The sequence below is a fragment of the Rana temporaria genome, chromosome 5, assembly GCF_905171775.1.
Source record: "Rana temporaria chromosome 5, aRanTem1.1, whole genome shotgun sequence".
NCBI lineage: Eukaryota > Metazoa > Chordata > Amphibia > Anura > Ranidae > Rana > Rana temporaria.
In genome coordinates, this window is record NC_053493.1 from 344,123,548 (window position 1) to 344,142,831 (window position 19,284).

Genomic DNA, 19,284 nt, shown 5'->3' on the forward strand with positions numbered 1-19,284 from the left:
TAACTTTAGTAAATAAGTACAGTAAATAAGTAATTTTTCTTCGTCATTAATTTGCGCTTAAGAGACTGCACTGATGAGGCGGCACTGAAGAACACTGATGATAAGGCACTCATTTTCTGCACTGATGGGCACTGATATGCAGCACTGATGGGCAGACACTAAAAGGCAGCACTGATTGGCACAGATTTGCTTCACTGGACACAGACTGGTGTCAATGATGGGCACAGAGGGGCATCACTGATATAATGGATGATACAATATCATGGATGATACACCATCTCTATCATTCGCTACAGCTCTGAGTGTGCCTAAGCATCGAAACAGTCCTATGAAACATCCCACCAAGTGTGGGCGATATGCCTCTAGCTCTACCAGTTTAGGTATTCTCTGACTGTTACAGGGTTATTACCCTTGGCTTACCTTGGGGCATGCTCCCCATCAACATGGTGTTATCACACGTAACAAACTGATTGTTTTCCTCTCTCTATAGGCTTCCTGGCCGGATAGTCATGTTCTCTTTTTTTTTTTTTTTGTATGACATAGTCTTTCTTGTCAGGAATGACTAGCTTCCCTGCCAAGACACAGATGGGGTAATTGGGGTGTGTGTGTGTGTGTGTTTTTTCCTCCAACACATCTGTTTGTGATTGTGCATTATTGGTATGCACCAGCACTATACCCATTTGATGAGGACTTGGAAGTTAGACGTGTATGTTTTTTATCTCGCATGGAAAAAAAGAGGTCAATAGAGTTACTAGATTGTTATTTCGCTGTTTCTTATTTTATTATTTATTTTGGTTGAGCTTAACTTGACTGTTACATATGGCTTGGTATAAATCACTGTCTCAGGGTGTTCACACTAAAGGTTCAAGGGTGCTCCCTACTTATAATTTTTCTGCTTTATCTCCCTAGTAAAGGGGAGTTATTAATTGTTAAAGTAACGGGTGGGTTCTCATTATTTTCCCTATTTCTCCTCTTGATTGGTGGCGTTACCCTTTGACAAGCCTGCATCAACCAGGCCTCCATTATGAGGGTTGTTACTTGGGATGTCAAAGGGCTCCAGTCACCAAACAATTAAATGAAAATCCTCAGTCGTTTAAAATGTTTAGGAGCAGATGTGGCCCTTCTCCAGGAGACCCGTTTATCTCAAAATTACTTCTATTGCCTTAAACTCTGGATGGGTAAGGTTTTTGGTTTCCTAGCAGTAGGCCAAAAATGATTACCTTACACTATCTGCTCAGTAGACAGAGACCACAAGGGCCCCAAACTAACAATTTACTATTGCGTTCAAGAACCTAGCCCTTATCAACATTTATGCGGTCAACTCTCCTGGCACTGCATTTTTTTCGGGACCTTTCCTCATGGGTACTGCTCTCCCCTGAACTTTTACATATACGCTGCATGGATTTTAACAGTGCAATGTGTGTTGGAGAAGACCAATATTATCCACACCCAACCAGCAGTTCGGCTCTCCTTCCTACCCAGCGATTACCCTCTTACACATGGTCTGTATTTGATGACTAGACAGGCATGGCTAGCTGCAAAGCAACAAATTGACCTATGGATAGACCAAAGGGAATGGCATCCTATCGTTTTCTGCAGTTTCATGCAGCAAGGCTGGTAAGTTGCTTGCGAATCTCTGCCGAGGGCCTTACACGCCCAATAATATCACAGCACAGAGACACCCATGGGACCCTTGCTACTTCTCAACCAGAAATAACCTCTCTGCTAACTGAATATTATCAACAACTGTATTCGGAGGACCCCATAGACTTAGACAAAGCAGAATCCCTTATCACCTCCCTTAACCTCCCTGGCGGTATGATTCTTTCAGAAAAAAGGTGCTGAAAGCGGTACCATTATTTGCAAGGAAATTTGGCGTTTTATACTGTAGGTCTGTAATTTTTAGGAATAACTCACTTAAATCTGACCAAACAAGAGACTAGTAGGCATCCCGGGTATGACATTTTTTTAAAAACAAAATTATAAATTATAATATAATAAATAATTATAAATAATTATAACAAGTAATAATATAATTATAATAAAAATTATTCAATAATGTAATCAACTCAAAATCACTGAAATTTGCTGAGTTGCAGAATTGTCGCTGTCATTACTTTCATTTTTTATATGAAGAATTTCCCCACAAATCGCTATCGCACAATTCTGCAAGTGATTATAATTTATTGTCGCTGTTTTCTAGCTGCTCTAAAACCATTTTTGACATAAAGGGACACTTTTGGTTGCTATGGACAATCTACAGTTTGCAGGGAGAAAGAACTGTTTTTATTATATAAAAGAACATGTAGGGCACTGGGCAGACCACTAGGGACAAGGGGTGTGTGTATTTTTTACATACAGTACTGTAATCTATAAGATTACAGTATACTGTATGTAATGTGTTTGTTTACGTTTTTGAATTTGGTGCCGTTCTCCGCTCCCGTGCGTCGTAACGTCGCAGGGAAACGGAGATCGGCGGCACAGGAGGACACTGTGTGAATCGAGCGAGGTCCCGCTCGCTCACACAGCGCGGTGGCATCACTGGATCCAGGGACAAGTTAAGTGACTTTGTCTGCTGCTGCAGCGAGGCAAGCCCGAGTCTGACTCAGGGTTACCGCTTTGGGTATGAAAATCTCACCCCGAGTCAGACTCGGGAATACTGCTAGGAGGGTTAAAGGGGTTGTAAAGGAACATTTTTTTCCATAATAAGCATCCTTTACCTGCAGACATTCCTCTTTTCACTTCCTCATTGTTCGTTTTTGCTCAGAAGTTGCTCTATTTCTTCTCTGTTCTGTTCACTTCCTGCTTGTCTGATTTTACTGACCACCGTGATGGGAGGCTTTACTGCGGTGGTCAGTAACGTGCTCACCCCCTCCTTGGAACTACATCTGTGTGGCAGGACGCTCTCTACGTGTTCGAGACTTCAAGGAGGTGTGAATTACTGGGCGTGCCACAATTCATACTGGGAAATGTAGTTCTTACATGAACGAACGATGCAAACCAGGAAGTGAATGAGAGAACAGAAACTAGAATGCCGGAGGTGATATAGATGAAGGAATTTAATAGGTATTTACTCGTTTTTTTAACAGAATCATTACACTATTCTGTCGGTCTACCTTGCAGACATTAATTTTAGGCAAACATTTTTTTTCCTTTTAGTGACCCTTTAAATTGTATATGAATAAATGGTGATCAGCGCAACTTCCTGAGTTTCATAAAACTCAATCTATGACTAGATGCTGTGTGAAAATCAAAGAAATAAACAGAAATAAACGTCCACACTTCAAAATCCAAAAACCAAAGTGATTCTTCTGAACAGTGAATAAAACACAACACAAATCTTCAAATTGTGACAGACTTCTTCTATACAGCGTGTCAAAATTTCTTCTGTGTGTAATCTTTTTGATTATCTTAAAACTTAATTCTCCCAAAACGCTTACCTCAAAGAGGAATATAATTTAGCCTTCACAATCTCACAAAGCCAGGGTGATTGCCAACTTTCAATCTCAAGGGGTCTCAGGCTCACGATGACGCAGGAGCCAATTAGGGCTCTCCAATGGTGGCGATAGTTTTCTAAACTTTCAGCTGTATTTGGATCTCCTGCTTTCAATTTTAATAAAAGATAAAGAAAGAGCCTCCCAAAGCGTAAAAACTTAAGATATAACAATTTATTTAAAGGGCCAAATGGGCTCTTACATTCAAAAGCAATATAAAGGCAAATAAAGTGCAAACCGATCGTTGTAAACACCTCCAACGTCACTTCTGGTCCCAATAGTATATCCGGCTATGCCCTACGCGTTCTGTCACGACACGTGACTTTATCATGCTGTTGAGGTAAGCAACTAAACATTGTTTAACGTTCTAGTAAATATTGTTTTATAGAGGTACTTTGCAACTGCAATTTAAAGTGCAGTTTCATAAACTTAAAAATATTAACCAAACGCAACTTTTTAACCTTTTCTTGTAATTGAAACTTTCTGCAAGGTAGTCTTTTCTAGTCTTTGACTAGTAGCACATTTTAAAATGTCAGCATGTTGCTTTTACAGACAGCAAAAGACTGTGCAGAATTGTATATGCGGTTACTTCCCACATTTATATTATATGGCACTTTGTGTAATGACCTGTTAGCATTTTGGAGTGGTAAAAAAGCAAAACATGCTATAACATTTGTATATAGTTTTTCCATTTTAACTCTGGGAAATTAGGTTAAAAATGCTACATTTCTTTTATTTATTATACAGTATTGAGTAGTTTTTACTGCACTATAGAAAAAGTAGAACATTTAGAAAATCAACTAACTAGAAATTGAAATTGCACTCCCATAGTGTGCATTTTAGACAGGCCATTAATAGCTCTGTGGCCCTTTTTGAGACTTCAACAGCTAAACATTTAAAGCTGAACTAATGTCTGCAATACTTACCTCTACTTTAAAGGTCCAAAATCCTAGTATAAGTTACAGAAACAAGTGAAAAATGTACGCACACACACTAATTAAATTAACCTCAATGGGAATGGGAGAACTAGAACTATCTTTTGTAACCTCATAACTGTACTCTTTTAAATGAATAGGGGTTAAAATAGCGGCTTTACTTCCCATGGGTAAAAGTTGATGCCGCATCATCGACTGATTTATCTCCTAACAAAAGTGGCATATACCACCTGCTAAGGCTTTCATAAAATCCAAACTTCAATTAACCTTTGTTTTTAAAGAATGCTACTCTCAAGAAGAAATCACTATGAATTTCGATGGAAACCAATTACCAAAGTGTTTCTCTAATATTTATATAAAAATTATGCAGAGCCACATCTGCGTGATGATTTGAGAGGCTCTTCAGACAAAAAGCTACGCGAATAAAAGAAATTCATTATGCAACTGAGACGTTCGTCATCTAAATATATGCTTTCAGATGCTAAAAGTTCAGCCACTTGTTTTGTACAATTTTGATTTCCTCTTGATATCGTCAAGATTTTTTTCATGTATATTTTTAGTTATGTTTTCTCTTTCTTTTCCCCCCTTCTCCCCCCCCCCCCTGTTCTCTCTCTTTCCCCTTCTTTCTCTCTCTCTCCTCCCTCTTTTTGTTTCTCTCCCCCTCTTTTTCTATCTCCCCCTTCTTTCTTTCTTTCGCTCTCTCTCACTCTCTCTCAGCTTTCTTTTTTACTGTTTGTAATACGAATTGCTGATAGCAGCAATTTTAATGGCAAAAATATGAAACAATATTCAAGCTTGTCAAGGAAAGGTCAAACTATTTGCATTCATTAGGAACCTGGGGAAGCGTGCAGTGTGTGTTTCATTGGAAGGCTTATGGTTATTGATTTTCATACAGCTGTAGGAAGAGGATAATTAGAAGTATACTTCACTTATAGGTGATGCAATTAGGTATAATTTGCCTATAACTACACAGGCATAGAGCTGTGCTGCATCTAAGCGCTATTTCCGGACAGCTGCGCTTCTAATAAATCTCACATAGCATTGACTATGTATGCCGTGGTTTGCCATGCTAATGTAGTGTTATGGACAGGAACGCAAGGTAATGTACCATTTATAACTGGGATCAATGTGCATAAACAAAATAAAATGCCCAATGCCATTTTTTTAAGTCTTTTATGCTGCAGTGTAGCTCAAGGGATGGTTTTTATTTATTAAATATGTCTGCCATACTTTTATAAAAGACCAGTTATTGAAAACTGATCAGTCTAAATTTAATCTTTCTCTCTCTCTCTCTCTCTCTCTTATATAGCTAGATATATACATCTTATTTTGTGACTCTCATAGGGGCTATGAGGGAAGCTGATTGATTAGACCAGCACATTCTGCCCTTTGTCACAGCTACAATAATTTAGAGTGGTTGTAAGCCTCCAGACATGACATTTTTGAATTTGCCGCGAACACCCCAAATTGTTCTCTATTTGGCGAACACCCGATGTTCGAGACGATCTTACGTTCGACTCGAACATCGGGCTCATCCCTACTTATGAGGTCATTCGGTAGACAAATTGCTAAAAATAATTATTCATTAGTATTAGTATCAGTGAGAAATTATGAATCCATTGGGACCCGGTTTTCAAAAATGTAGCTGAAAATTTGCATATAAGTTAACAAATTTACTTGAGGGGGGAGTCCGTCAGGATACTGTGGGTACATTACACCAAATGTCTTGTGCCAGGGAAATTATTTAGGAGTTTTTTGAGCATATTCTATAGTTGTGCATGGGCTTTTTGTTCATATATGTTACATTTTATAAAACATACATGTCAGCATGAAGTTACCATAAGATTAGTTCTATTGTATGATAGATGTAAAAATTCCTCAGTTAAGGTCTGCTGCCCTACATAGGTGACAGGTACCCTTTAAGTTAAAATTATTTTTATTTCCACCTACTCTGTCTGGTCATAAAACACTTCAATCAAAAACTTTTCATCTGATGTTACCTGGCAACACAAGCTATTGTCCACTTTTTTGTTTAAAGGGGTTGTAAAGGTTCGTTTTTTATTTTCTAAATAGGTTCCTTTAAGCTAGTGCATTGTTGGTTCACTTACCTTTTCCTTCAATTTCCCTTCTAAATGTTTTTTTTCTTTGTTTTCTTTGTCTGAAATTCTCACTTCCTGTTTCTCCTTAGTAAGGTGTTCAGTATGCTGTTCTAAATGACTTTCCACCACTCAGATGATGGTGGAAAGCTTACTGAGGAGAAACAGGAAGTGAGACATTCAAACAAAGAAAAACACATTTAGAAGAGAAATCGAAGGAAAAGGTTAGTGAACCAACAATGCACTAGCTTAAAGCGGGAGTTCACCCATTTAAAAAAAAAAAAAAAATCTCCCCTTAGCTTCCTGCTCGTTCGGTCTAGGGGAATCGGCTATTTATATTAAAATATGAGCAGTACTTACCCGTTTTCGAGCTGCATCTTCTTCCGTCGCTTCCGGGTATGGGTCTTCGGGAGCGGGCGTTCCTTCTTGATTGACATTCTTCCGAAAGGCTTCCGACGGTCGCATCCATCGCGTCACTCGTAGCCGAAAGAAGCCGAACGTCGGTGCGGCTCTATACTGCGCCTGCGCAACGACGTTCGGCTTCTTTCGGAAAATCGTGACGCGATGGATGCGACCGTCGGAAGCCTCTCGGAAACCTGTCAATCAAGAAGGAACGCCCATTCCCGAAGCCCATACCCGGAAGCGACGGAGAGGATGCGTCTCGTAAACGGGTAAGTACTGCACATATTTTAAAATAAATAGCCGATTCCCCTAGTAATAACGAGCAGGAATCTAAGGGGGAAAAGTGCCCTCTAAGGGTGAACCCCCGCTTTAAAGGAACCTATTTAGAAAATAAAAGACTAACCTTTACAACCCCATTAAGCAGCTTTTTAAGAAAAAGAGCTGTGGTTAACATTTTGATCTTGTCCCAGGCTCAAAACTATGAAGAACTTGTGAAAGGTTTACGTGAAGAGCTGAACCGAGGGCAACGTCTTCAGCAAGATGAGCAAAACCATATAGCAGAAATGAGAAGGCAGATTGTGGATATGGAAAGTGAAATGGAGAGACTGAGGTCCCAAAATAAGAGTTATGCTCAAAAGGTAATAACGTATGTTGAATGAGAGTAGGTAACAAAGTGGTGAGTATATGAGATTGCATGTTTCTCTGGTCATGTAATTAAATGTAAAAAATGTTATGGTTTTAAAAGAGATTATAGCAAAATACAGAAAATAAAGTGTTTTTGTCATGTTTTCACACTTTTCACACTTTTCATCCACTTATTATTACATGTTCTGCTATCTCTTTACAAATTGTAGAACCACATGTCTTGCCATTTTTTTTCCTGAAGAATTAAATACTGTATTTTCCGGCGTATAAGACGACCTTTTGTTCTTAAAAATTTCCCTCAAAAGTCAGGAGTCATCTTATACCCTGGTACCTGTATGCACGGCGGGCATCCATTGCTCAAAAGCCACGCCTCCTCCTTGTGCTGTTCCGTGATAGGCGTCGCCTCTGTTCAGTTTTCCGCCTATCATGGATGTCTTCTCATTCTCGTAAAAGAGGACATCCGTGATAGGCTGAACACAGGCTCTGCTGGGAAACGGAGTGTTCCGTCTATCACGGAACAGCACAAGGAGGAGGCGTGGCATTTGAACAATGGACGCCCGCAATCTGACTGAGACTCTGCATGTCAGGGATAAGGTAAGGGATCGTCGAGGTTAGGGATACAATGGCACAGTTCAGTAAGGCATGCAATGGCACAGTGAGGCATGTGATGGCACAGTACAGTGAGGCATGTAATGGCACAGTGAGACAAGGGGGTCGTCTTATACGGCCAGTATATCCCAAAACCAAGATTTTAGCCGGAAAATTAGGGGGTCATCTTATACGCCCAGTCATCTTATAGGCCGGCAAATACTGTAAATAAGTATTGTGTTTGCTGCCGTATTGCTCACAAGTTGAAGGTCAATCCATCTTCCCTTACCACCTGTACCAAAGGGCAAATGACAACTGTAAGATTTTGGATTTCCCATAATATTCTATCCAAGTAACAATGGTGGTCAGGACAAATCTCTCTCCGGGGGAACACCCAGCAGTAAAAACCTTACAGAGGTTCCAAAATTTCCATATTTTCAAAACAAAAAAGCACTGTCTTTAGAAATATTTAAAATAACCAATAGCAGGGCTGGATATACTGTGTTTATTCTTCAGAATTGCTCTGTACCCCAAATTAATTTGGGTGTAAACAAAATCATACAGTAATGATGCTATTGACTTTGACACATTTGTATTTATCCCACTGTATGCTTTACTCAACTATGTAATTTGTGTTTTATGCTATTTAATTACCGTGGTATAGAAAATGGGTCTTCAATGTAGTCTTAAAGAGAGCTAAAAGTTATGGTGTACCATTCATCATAAGTGATTGTGAAGGCTCACTTTTTTTTAAATAACAAGCATGTTATAACTACATCCTCTGTGCAGTTGGTTTTGCACAGAGCAGCCCAGATCCTCCTCTTTTCAGGTCCCTTCTCACTGCTCCTAGTCCCTCCCTCCTTTGAGTGCCCCTCAGCAGGCAGCTTGTTACAGGTTGTCGCCCAAGCCGAGTCAGAGCTCTGTGTATTCATTTAGTCACGAAGCCCTGACCTGGCCCCGCCCCATCTTTCCCCTGATTGGCTGACTTTGACAGCCACGGGGGGGGGGAAATAACGCAGCTGCTCTGTCTCCTCCATTCAGGGGGAGTGTACTGGATGTCTGAGGGGATTGTGGACATTGCTGGAGAGAGAAGGAGCTCAGATAGGTAATTGGGAGGTGCTGGGGGGGCTGCTACACACAAGTTTTTTTTTTTTTATATTAATGCATAGTTAAAAAACCTTCTTGCTTTACAACTCCTTTAACACTGCTCTGGGGCATCAAAACAAGTGGTTTAAATGGGATTTACTGCATGTACAGTGATTAACCACTTTCTGTCTGCACTATAGCCGAAAGACGGCTACAGCATGAGCATCCAGTGCAGCGCAGGCAGCTCTTTCTGTGATCGTCAAGTCCTTCAGACTTGGCTGATCACAGATTGGGGTAAAGGGAATTAAAAGAAGAAAGCTGGTGACATTGCCCACCAGTGCTTCTAATCAGTGCCACCTATCGGTGCCCATCAGTACTGCTAATCAGTGCTCACCAGCGCCACCTATTAGTGCCTATCAGTGCTGCCACTTTTGTATTATTGTATTAGTCCTACACTGTTTTGCTTTCAGCATAGCTACAATAATACATATTCCTTTTCCGTTCTTGTCTCTTTTAAAATTGTTTAACATTGTCCCCCATGTGTAATATTTTACTTTTGCATGTTTCAGCAGTGTTTATGTATTAACTATTTGTGATAGAGCAATGTATAGCCCTATTCTGAACAACTGATAAGCCAAACATAACTAAAGATAGGAGTTGTATGACATATTTCATCCTACTCATTATGCTATTCTATTTTAAGATTATCTACATATGCACATCTCCTTAGGGAAAACAGTATTTTCTGGTTTTGGCATGCCGTACTTGCATTACAATACACTTGGCTTTATATGATGAACAATATATATTTCTGTCATTTGAAGCTTAACTTTAGTAAAACAGTGGGGTTAATACGTAATACTGCTGGAAAGAAAAACAAGTATTCCAGTTTGTGACATTGAAATATACTGTATTCATTTCACAGTAGCATTTACTAGTATAGTTAGAGTACTTCAGTTTAAAAAGTAATCCTCCACCAATATCTGACCTCTTGATGCAACACTTTTTCTTCTGCAGGAGCGATCTGACCTTAATGGGCCCGGGAGCTACAATAGCATATTTTATCTGCATCCTCACCTTCTGGGGAAATGTGGTACCATGAATATGCCTAATCCATAAAAAAAATCCCAATGGCTCCAATTATCTGTTTTTAGATGGTCCTATGTGTTAAAGGCGTATATCTAGACCATACATCTGTTCTTTATCTGCACCCTGTGACATTGGGGGATGTCTACCTCAGTGGTAGATGCTTTTCCTGTGAGTTCACAGCTAGCAGGAACTTTAGTTTAAGGGCATGTTAGCCCACTTTTATTGAAAGTAAACAAAAAGGAAAAATCATACGTGCATTTGGTTGCCCACACAGGGTTCTTCTCCAAAAATTATAACAAAAGAAAAATGCCGCAGTTCCTTGCTGGACAGGCCCACTCCTGGCTTCTAGGAAGGGGCTCTCCTGACACTCCAGGCTTCCACACTCCTCAGACTCGCCGTCCCCTCTGGTCCCCAAGTCTCTCTATTCCAGTTGTCTCAGCTATAGTCTTCCCGACTCTGTCAGTTGACCCAACTCTCTCAGTCCACTGAGTGCTGTCTCAAGGGTATTGCCTGGGTTTTTAACCAGTAGTACATCTTCCTCCTGTCTGCAGCAACTGCTCCAACACCAACTCCTATCCCACACTCTCTGAGCTATGCTCAGCTCTGCCTAATAATGGGTGTGTGCACCTGGACACACACACAACCTGCAGAACTTCTGGAAAACCTGGACACACAACTGAAGACTCCATTCCTCTCAATGCTCTTCAGACTTACAGAATCCAGAGAAAACTTAAACCATAGTTTTCTCTGCTCACCAATCATCTGCTGGAACTTCTCAAACTGCCTCTTTGAGAGTCCTGTGTCCATTTTACCCTAATTTTAACTGAGACAGGGGTTCTCACTCTCACAACCCTTAAACCATAAATATCACTATATGGTATACTGAAAGTATGGATTTAACACAATTGTCTCCGGGTAAATTATTATCCCCTACTAAGTTGAATGGGTACAGCTTACCTGTTTTACTATGATACGAGGTAAAGTGTGAAAAGACATAAAACACTCAGATGATACAAATTTATTTTACAGTTATGAAGAGTTAAAACCCTGCTTGTGTCCCACTGGTGACATTTCTCTGTATTTCTTGTCTTAGAGATACAACAGTTAAAGTGGTTGTAAACCCTCCTGTTTTTTCACCTTAATCCTATGCATTAAGGTGAAAAAACTTCTGTCAGTCACTGGCCCCTAGTCCCCCCCCTGTTTTACTTACCTAAGCCCTGGAATGTCCCACGGCGAGGACGTGCCGTCTCTCTGCCCGGGGTTCTCGGCTCTTTATTGGATAAATTGATAGCAGCCATTCGCTCTCACTGCTGTCAATCAAATCCAATGACATGGCCCCCGGGGGGGGGGCCGATTCCTGCATGTGGCTGTTATGTACACCAAATGTTGGATATGGGAGCGCGCCTGCAAGGTAACCCCCCGGGAGAGTTCTCCTCCTAGGGGTTATCTGATGCAGGGAGGAGCCGCAAGAGCTGCCCGAGGGACCCCAGAAGACAGGGTTCGGGGCCACTCTGTGCAAAACGAACTGTACAGTGGAGATAAGTATGTTTGTTTTTTTCTTTATTTGAACCTTTCGTATCACTTTAATGTCCATTTTAGACAGCTATCAAATTTACCCACATTGGGTTATAGTCTTTACTTGTTTTGGTAACAGCTCTAAACTTTTGGATCTTCTTTTGCTTTTTTTCCAGTAAATTACCCATAGAAAAATAGATGGGTGAATCGTCTCATCGGAGACACAGGCATCATTTATTTCTTTTGCAGAAGATCTAATCCTTCCCTGCTTTATTAAAAACTAAGTAGTAATATTTGCTTTTTCATTCACTTCATAAAAATAGTCCTATTTGCCAGTTTATGTAGATTGGCTACTCATGAGGATGCTGGTTGCCTGGTAATTTTCAGCCTAGTTGTACCTTAAAGTGGATGTAAACCCACTCTCATCCTTTCTAAACTACTGCCATAGTGCTGATCTATAAGTACAGTGGGGATCAAAAGTTTGGGCACCCCAGGTAAAAAAAATTATTAATGTGCGTAACAAATCCAGGGAAAGATGGAAAAATCTCCAAAAAGGCATCAAATTACATTAGACATTCTTATAATATGTCAAAAAAAGTTAGATTGTATTTCCATCATTTACACTTTCAAAATTACAGAAAACCAAAAAATGGTGTCTGCAAAAGTTTGGGCACCCTGCAGAATTTATAGCATGCACTTCCCCCTTTGCAAAGCTGAGACCTGCCAGTGTCATGGATTGTTCTCAATCATCGTCTAGGAAGACCAGGTGCTGTCAATCTCAAAGGTTTTAAATGCCCAGACTCATCTGACCTTGCCCCAACAATCGGCACCATGGGTTCTTCTAAGCAGTTGTCTAGAAAACTGAAACTGAAAATAGTTGACGCTCACAAAGCTGGAGAAGGCTATAAGAAGATAGCAAAGCGTTTTCAGATGTCGATATCCTCTGTTCGGAATGTAATTAAGAAATGGCAGTCATCAGGAACAGTGGAAGTTAAAGCAAGATCTGGAAGACCAAGAAAAAAATCAGACAGAACGGCTCGCAGGATTGTGAGAAAAGCAATGCAAAACCCACGTTTGACTGCACTATCCCTCCAGCAAGATCTGGCAGACACTGGAGTTGTGGTACACTATTCCACTATAAAGAGATGATTGTACAAATATGGTCTTCATGGAAGAGTCATCAGAAGAAAACCTCTTCTACGTCCTCACCACAAAAATCAGCGTTTGAACTTTGCAAATGAACATATAGACAAGCCTGATGCATTTTGGAAACAAGTTCTGTGGACCGATGCGGTTAAAATATAACTTTTTGGTCGGAATGAGCAAAGGTATGTTTGGAGAAGAAAGGGCACAGAATTTAATGAAAAGAACCTCTGTCCAACTGTTAAGCATGGGGGTGGATCAATCATGCTTTGGGGTTGTATTGCAGCCAGTGGCACAGGGAACATTTCACGAGTAGAAGGAAAAATGGATTCAATATAATTTCAGCAAATTTTGGATGGTAACATGATGCCATCTGTAAAAAAGCTGAAGTTAAAGAGAGTGTGGCTTCTACAAATGGATAATGATCCTAAACACACCTCAAAATCCACAGGGGATTACATCAAGAGGCATAAACTGAAGGTTTTGCCATGGCTTTCACAATCTCCTGACCCCAACATAATTGAAAATCTATGGATAAAATAGACCTTAAAAGCGCAATGCGTGACAGACAGCCCAGAAATCTCAAAGAACTGGAAGACTTTTGTAAGGAAGAAAGATACCTCAAACAATAATTGAAAGACTCTTGACTGGCTACAAAAAGCGTTTACAAGCTGTGATACTTGCCAAAGGGGGCAGTACAAGATATTAACTCTGCAGGGTGCCCAAACTTTTGCAGACTCAATTTTTTTGTTTTCTGTAATTTTGAAAGTGTAAATGATGGAAATAAAATCTAACTTTTTTGACATATTATAAGAATGTCTAATCTGTAATTTGATGCCTTTTGGAGATTTTTCCATCTTTCCTTGGCTTCGTTATGCACATTAATGCAAATTTTTACCTGGGGTGCCCAAACTTTCGATCCCCACTGTATATACATGCATGCATCCTTACCTGTTAAATGTCTCCCCTCTGTTTGTTATAAGAACTGAAAAACTGCAGATTCTGTGGGTGGAGCTCGGTGGGTGGAGTCGTGATGTCAATATACTCCCCGCCTTCCTTTACACTCCCCTTGTCAACATGCATTTTTCCTGTGTATTCCTTACACAAAATTCTGCTATGATCACTTACATCCAGTTAAAATCCAGAAAAGTAACCACATGACTTCAGAAAAGGAGTGGGGGTAGGAATTAAAAAATGATGCCTGTCTCCAGGCTAGTGCATGAGATATGCAAGTAACCTGTCGTTCACAGCAAGGGGCGGAATGGACTAAGATTTTTCTCTGTAAGTCCATTTTATTTCACTGAACAATAAAAGAGGATTGCTCAGAGTTGGATTAACTATGTGTGGCAAGACTGGGCACAGATGATAGGAAATCTTATACTGTACATTGTGACATAAAAAAAAAAAAATGTTGGGTTTACATCCACTTTAAATACCAAAACTGATTCAGTTTTCTTAATTCCCTCTGAACTTAAGGTATTTGACTTGCAATGTTGGAAAGTTTCCCTTGCAACTGCAATATTTTTGTCCCTGTTTAGGCCACAGGTCAGTAACCACAATTATTTATCATTAGAACTAGGGATGAGCCGAACACCCCTGGGTTTGGTTCGCACCAGGACATGCAAACAGGTAAAAAGTTTGAGTGAACATTCAAACCCTATTAAAGTCTAAAGTACACAAACATGAAAAATCAAAAGTGCTAATTTTAAAGGCTTATATGCATGTTATTGCCATAAAAAGTGTAGGGGGACCCAAAAAAAAAAAAGGTTTTTAAAACAACAGTTTTTTTCAAAAGCAGTAATTTTAATAATGCTTAAAGTAAAACAATAAAAATGAAATATTTCTTTAAATATTGTGCCTGGGGGTCCCCTTAGTCTTCCTGTAAAGTGGCACATCTGTGCAATGTATAGAACAGTGCCACAGAAAAATGAAATTTGTAAAGAAAGAAAAATTATTTGAACTTACTCCCAGTAATATAGATATAAAATCAAGGAAAAAAATTTGCGTAGGTTTCCCCAACAGTCCATACCAGGCCCTTCGGCTTCTGTCCCAGTGTGGCTCCTGTCCCCTAGAAAGACCATTTGAAGCACCACATGGCATCTTTTAGCCTGACTGCTTGTGTGCCTTGAACACTTATGAAGTACTTCGGATTCAGAGGACAATTCTGCAGAAGAGGCCATAGGGGAAGAAGAAGAGGAGGGGGTGAAGCAGACAGATGTGGCAGAATCACCACCAGCTTTTTGGAGGTGTGGTGGCAGAACAAGCTCCAACACTGAACCCTGTCCTGCATCCTTCCCAGCTGCCAGCAGAGTTACCCAGGAAAGGTAAAGTGGACCATGAGTCAGCGGCAATATGAACTTTGCTGCTGACCGCCATGTCCAACGAGGCCAAAACATTACCTTCCACATGACCGTAGAGAGCTGGAATGGTTTTACGTGAAAAAAAAAAATTTGGAACCTGCCACTGTGGTACAGCACATTCCACAAATTCATGTAAGGGGGCAGAGTCTACCAGCTGCAAAGGCAGCAGTTGGAGTGCTAGCAATTTGGCCAAGTTAGCCTTTAGACGCTGAGCATGTGAATGGCTGGGACAGTATTTTTTTTTTTTTTTGCGGTTCAGCAACTGGGGTAGCGAAATCTGCCTGCTGAAATCAGCTGGTACTGTATTGCTAGTAGATTGGCTGCAAGTACTTGTGGCACCTATTGCTATACCTTCATTCTTCTCAGTGCAGACTTTTTGAGAGGACTGGGAGGTATAGTAGGGATTGAGATCCCAGGTTAGGTACATGCTTTGGCCAATCGGCGTCTGTCAATGCACTGCGCTCTCGCAGTACATTATGGGGCACTCTAATTTGCAGTGAACACCCCATATGTTGGTTTGTTTTGCGAACAAATGAACACCCAAAGTTTAAGTCAAACTTATGTTCGACTTGAACATTGGGACCATTCCTAATTATAACCCTTGCGGGAGAAACAGTCTACAGGAACTTCAGTTAAGCTGTTATCAGTAGTGAATTCTATGCTGATTAATTCAGTTCTGCAACATGTGGGCTTTCCATGCAAGAAGCATGGTACCCTGAAACTTTTCTGAACCAATAGAGCTTGTTAGGACTGCAACCTAAAATTAAGTTTCATTTGCCCATGAATTGCATCCCTATTACTTTAGAACTTTTTTGCCGAGATGCTCATTTTTTTACTCTGCTCCTAGAGCAGCTGAAATCCAGGATCATTAATGAACTTTGAGTAATGTGCCTCAGCAAGCATTTTGTAATTGTAAATGGAATTTCATGGCTTCCTTTGCTGTAAATCAGAATGTGTGTTTATAGGGCGCTTTTTAATCCAGGCTTAATACACAATTATTTTTTAATAATCACAGCCTTAGAACTGCAGCTGTGAGCTCACTAGTTTAAACAGCTGACTGAAGTAAGCCGTTTTATGTTGCTAATATTCCTGGGCATGTCAGGAGGGAGAGAGTTATTTTCCTCAGGTGTGTTTGAGTAAGTCTCCTAATTTCATTACTTTTAAAGGCAGCGTGAAAATAAAACATGTCATCTCCCTAGATATTGCAATGTTTGGTCAAATTGAAACGTTGTGTGATTACTTCCTACATTCTCTCACCACTTTATAACAGCACATACTTGATCAAACATGACCAAGCCTCCATTCTATGTAGAGAGTGTTCCTCAAGGCATTGCTGGCTCTTGTAGCAGCAGAGGCAGACGGATTAGCAACAATGGAAGCATGCTCTGAAAATAGTAACATGTGGAGCAGAATAAAAGTTTCATAATAAGCTATAGTATGTACAATAAAGTGCTCATTATTGAAATGGCTAAAATTAAAGCCAACCTTCAGGCAGATTTAAAAAAAACACCAAATCATGCAATAATTTTTTTAAAAAAAATATAAAACATAATGGCATGTAATTTGAATGAAGCTAGTGTATATGGTAAACAAAAGGAGCCAATCAGCAGGTGTGTCGCACACAAAGAATGTACCTCACTAGCAGATCTTTTTTTTGTTTTTAATACTTGCTGCATCCAATCTTCTTCAGGTTGGTCCTCTTCGCCTCTTCAGGTGGGTGGTCCTTAATGTGATATCAGCGGTGCTCTATGCATCAGTACACTTTGAATAAAGGAGGACATTGTGATACCCACTCAGGGAGCTGGCCCAGACTCCTTTCTAGAGATGGGCTCGGATGTGTTCGAAATTCCACATGCCTGATCCCGCCAGGAAGCCAACACTGCACACCGCTATTCACAGGCAGTGAGACATTTCCCGATCTGTGCAGCTGCGATCCGGGAAATGTCATTGTGGCATTCCGCGTCATATTGGTGAGTCCGCAATTAATGGGATACTGTGCTAGATTTACAATACTGCACAGTATTTAATACCTAGTGAGCAGATGACCTCCCCTTTTTCTTTTCCGTGTCATTTAACCCAGAAGGCTGTGTACATGGAGGTGGTGGCTAAAAGTTAATGTTTTTTAAACATTGGACATCTCAGAAAAAAAATTACCTTCTGTTTGGGTTTAACTGTAAAAAAAGAAACATCATGTCACCAACCATACTGTACAGTCTGGTAAGACCATGTCAATTTCAGGACTGGCTAGACTGTTGTACGAACACTTTTGCAGGTAAAATAGCTTCCATATACGTATCTCAGCTGTGTATTTAGCTGTATGTACAGTTCAGGTTTAAATGTCACTACTGCACAGTGGTTTATTTAAGTCCTATGATTTTGTGTGCATGCACACTATTTTCTTTCCCACAGCTTTCAAGTGTACCTATCATGAAATAGTAAAATATTCATACATTTTTAGAATTTGGTAAAAAAAATCAGCTAGGTAATATTGCAGGTGCCTTTTCAAGAGCGCTCGGTACGAGAGAAGCTGTTGGAGAGTGGGGATATCCCCTCCTGTCACCTGTAAAAGCAATCCAATGGCTACTCAGCTGCTAGGATTGCTTTTAGATAATAGCATCGCCAACTGAAAAATTACCTGTGGTTGGGGAAAAAAGCTGACCCCGATATAACAATTTGAACACAATCACATATATGTACGTGATTCTGCAGCAAGTGATTAAAATGGCCTCCACCAGATTTTGGTAGCTTTGCTGAGTTGGGTATTTCTTAATAGTGCAACTGTTACAAAGTGGCACGGTTACTGCATCAAATTCAAAAATAATTACTTCCAGTTTGTAGATAATAAAACTGGTATTTAAAGCAGATTTCCACCCAAAAGTGAAACTTCCACTCATTTGTCCCCTCTGGTGCCACATTTGGCACCTTTTCGGGGTGGGGGAGCGGATACCTGTCTTTGACAGATATCCTGTTCCCACTTCCGGTAGTCATGGCTGCGGCGCATTATGTCACAGCTCCCTCCTCCTTCCCCCACTGCAGGGACAGTAGGAGAGCGCAGCGGTGCCTCGTGCATGCACAGTAGGGACCCAGTGACAAGCCATAATGCTACACTGCCGGGTTCCCTTACCCAACAGCTGATGGAAACGTTGGCTGCGGTGCCGACATCGCTGGAATCCAGGACAGGTAAGTGTCCTATTATTAAGTCAGCAGCTGCAGTATGTGTAGCTGCTGGCTTTTAATTTTTGCAGGGTTGGGCGGACCTCTATAAGTTAATTGAGGTAATTAAGACCACCTGCAAGTTGACATATTGAGGCAGACAGAGTGTCACCACTACTTCCTCTTCAACTGTCACTGGTTGTTAAGGATGCTGCTGGCTGTGCAACTAGTGATGATGACATTATGTGAAGACTTCTGGGGGAAGCTGAGGCGCTAGTTGCCATCAGGTCTGCTGTTTTATTGTGATTGGCAGTGGGCAGATTCTTTAATGCTGTCAATCACACCTGATGGGGAACTAGTGTCTCTGAATCCCCATCAACCAGCCGCAGAACTCCTCGGTGCTGCACTGCCTGTGAGACAGCTGAAGTGGCGAGAAGGGAACTCCGTTGTACTGAGAACAGAGTGCCCGTATGAACTCCATCCATCCTTGCATCGCCCTTCACATGCACTGTTTACAACAGATAAATTAATCTGTCACCTGCTCTGACATTGGTCATACGAAGGCATGACAAAGTTCTAAAGAGTGTCCTAGACACTCTTCATGAATTCTCTTAACCACTTAAGACCCGGACCAAAATGCAGCTAAAGGACCAGGCCCCTTTTTGCGATTCGGCACTGCGTCGCTTTAACTGACAATTGCGCGGTCGTGCGATGTGGCTCCCAAACAAAATTGGTGTCCTATTTTTCCCACAAATAGAGCTTTCTTTTGGTGGTATTT

General features: G+C 40.7%; 1 protein-coding gene across 1 annotated transcript in view; it reads left to right on the forward strand.

Moving 5' to 3' along the window:
- Positions 1 to 19,284, forward strand: part of LOC120941176 (polyamine-modulated factor 1-binding protein 1-like) — a 512,202-nt gene that overhangs the window by 199,709 nt on the left and 293,209 nt on the right. Inside the window, exon 15 of the mRNA XM_040354465.1 lies at positions 7,398 to 7,565. Within this exon, the coding sequence (XP_040210399.1) occupies positions 7,398 to 7,565 (168 nt within the window). The remainder of the gene's footprint in view (positions 1 to 7,397; positions 7,566 to 19,284) is intronic.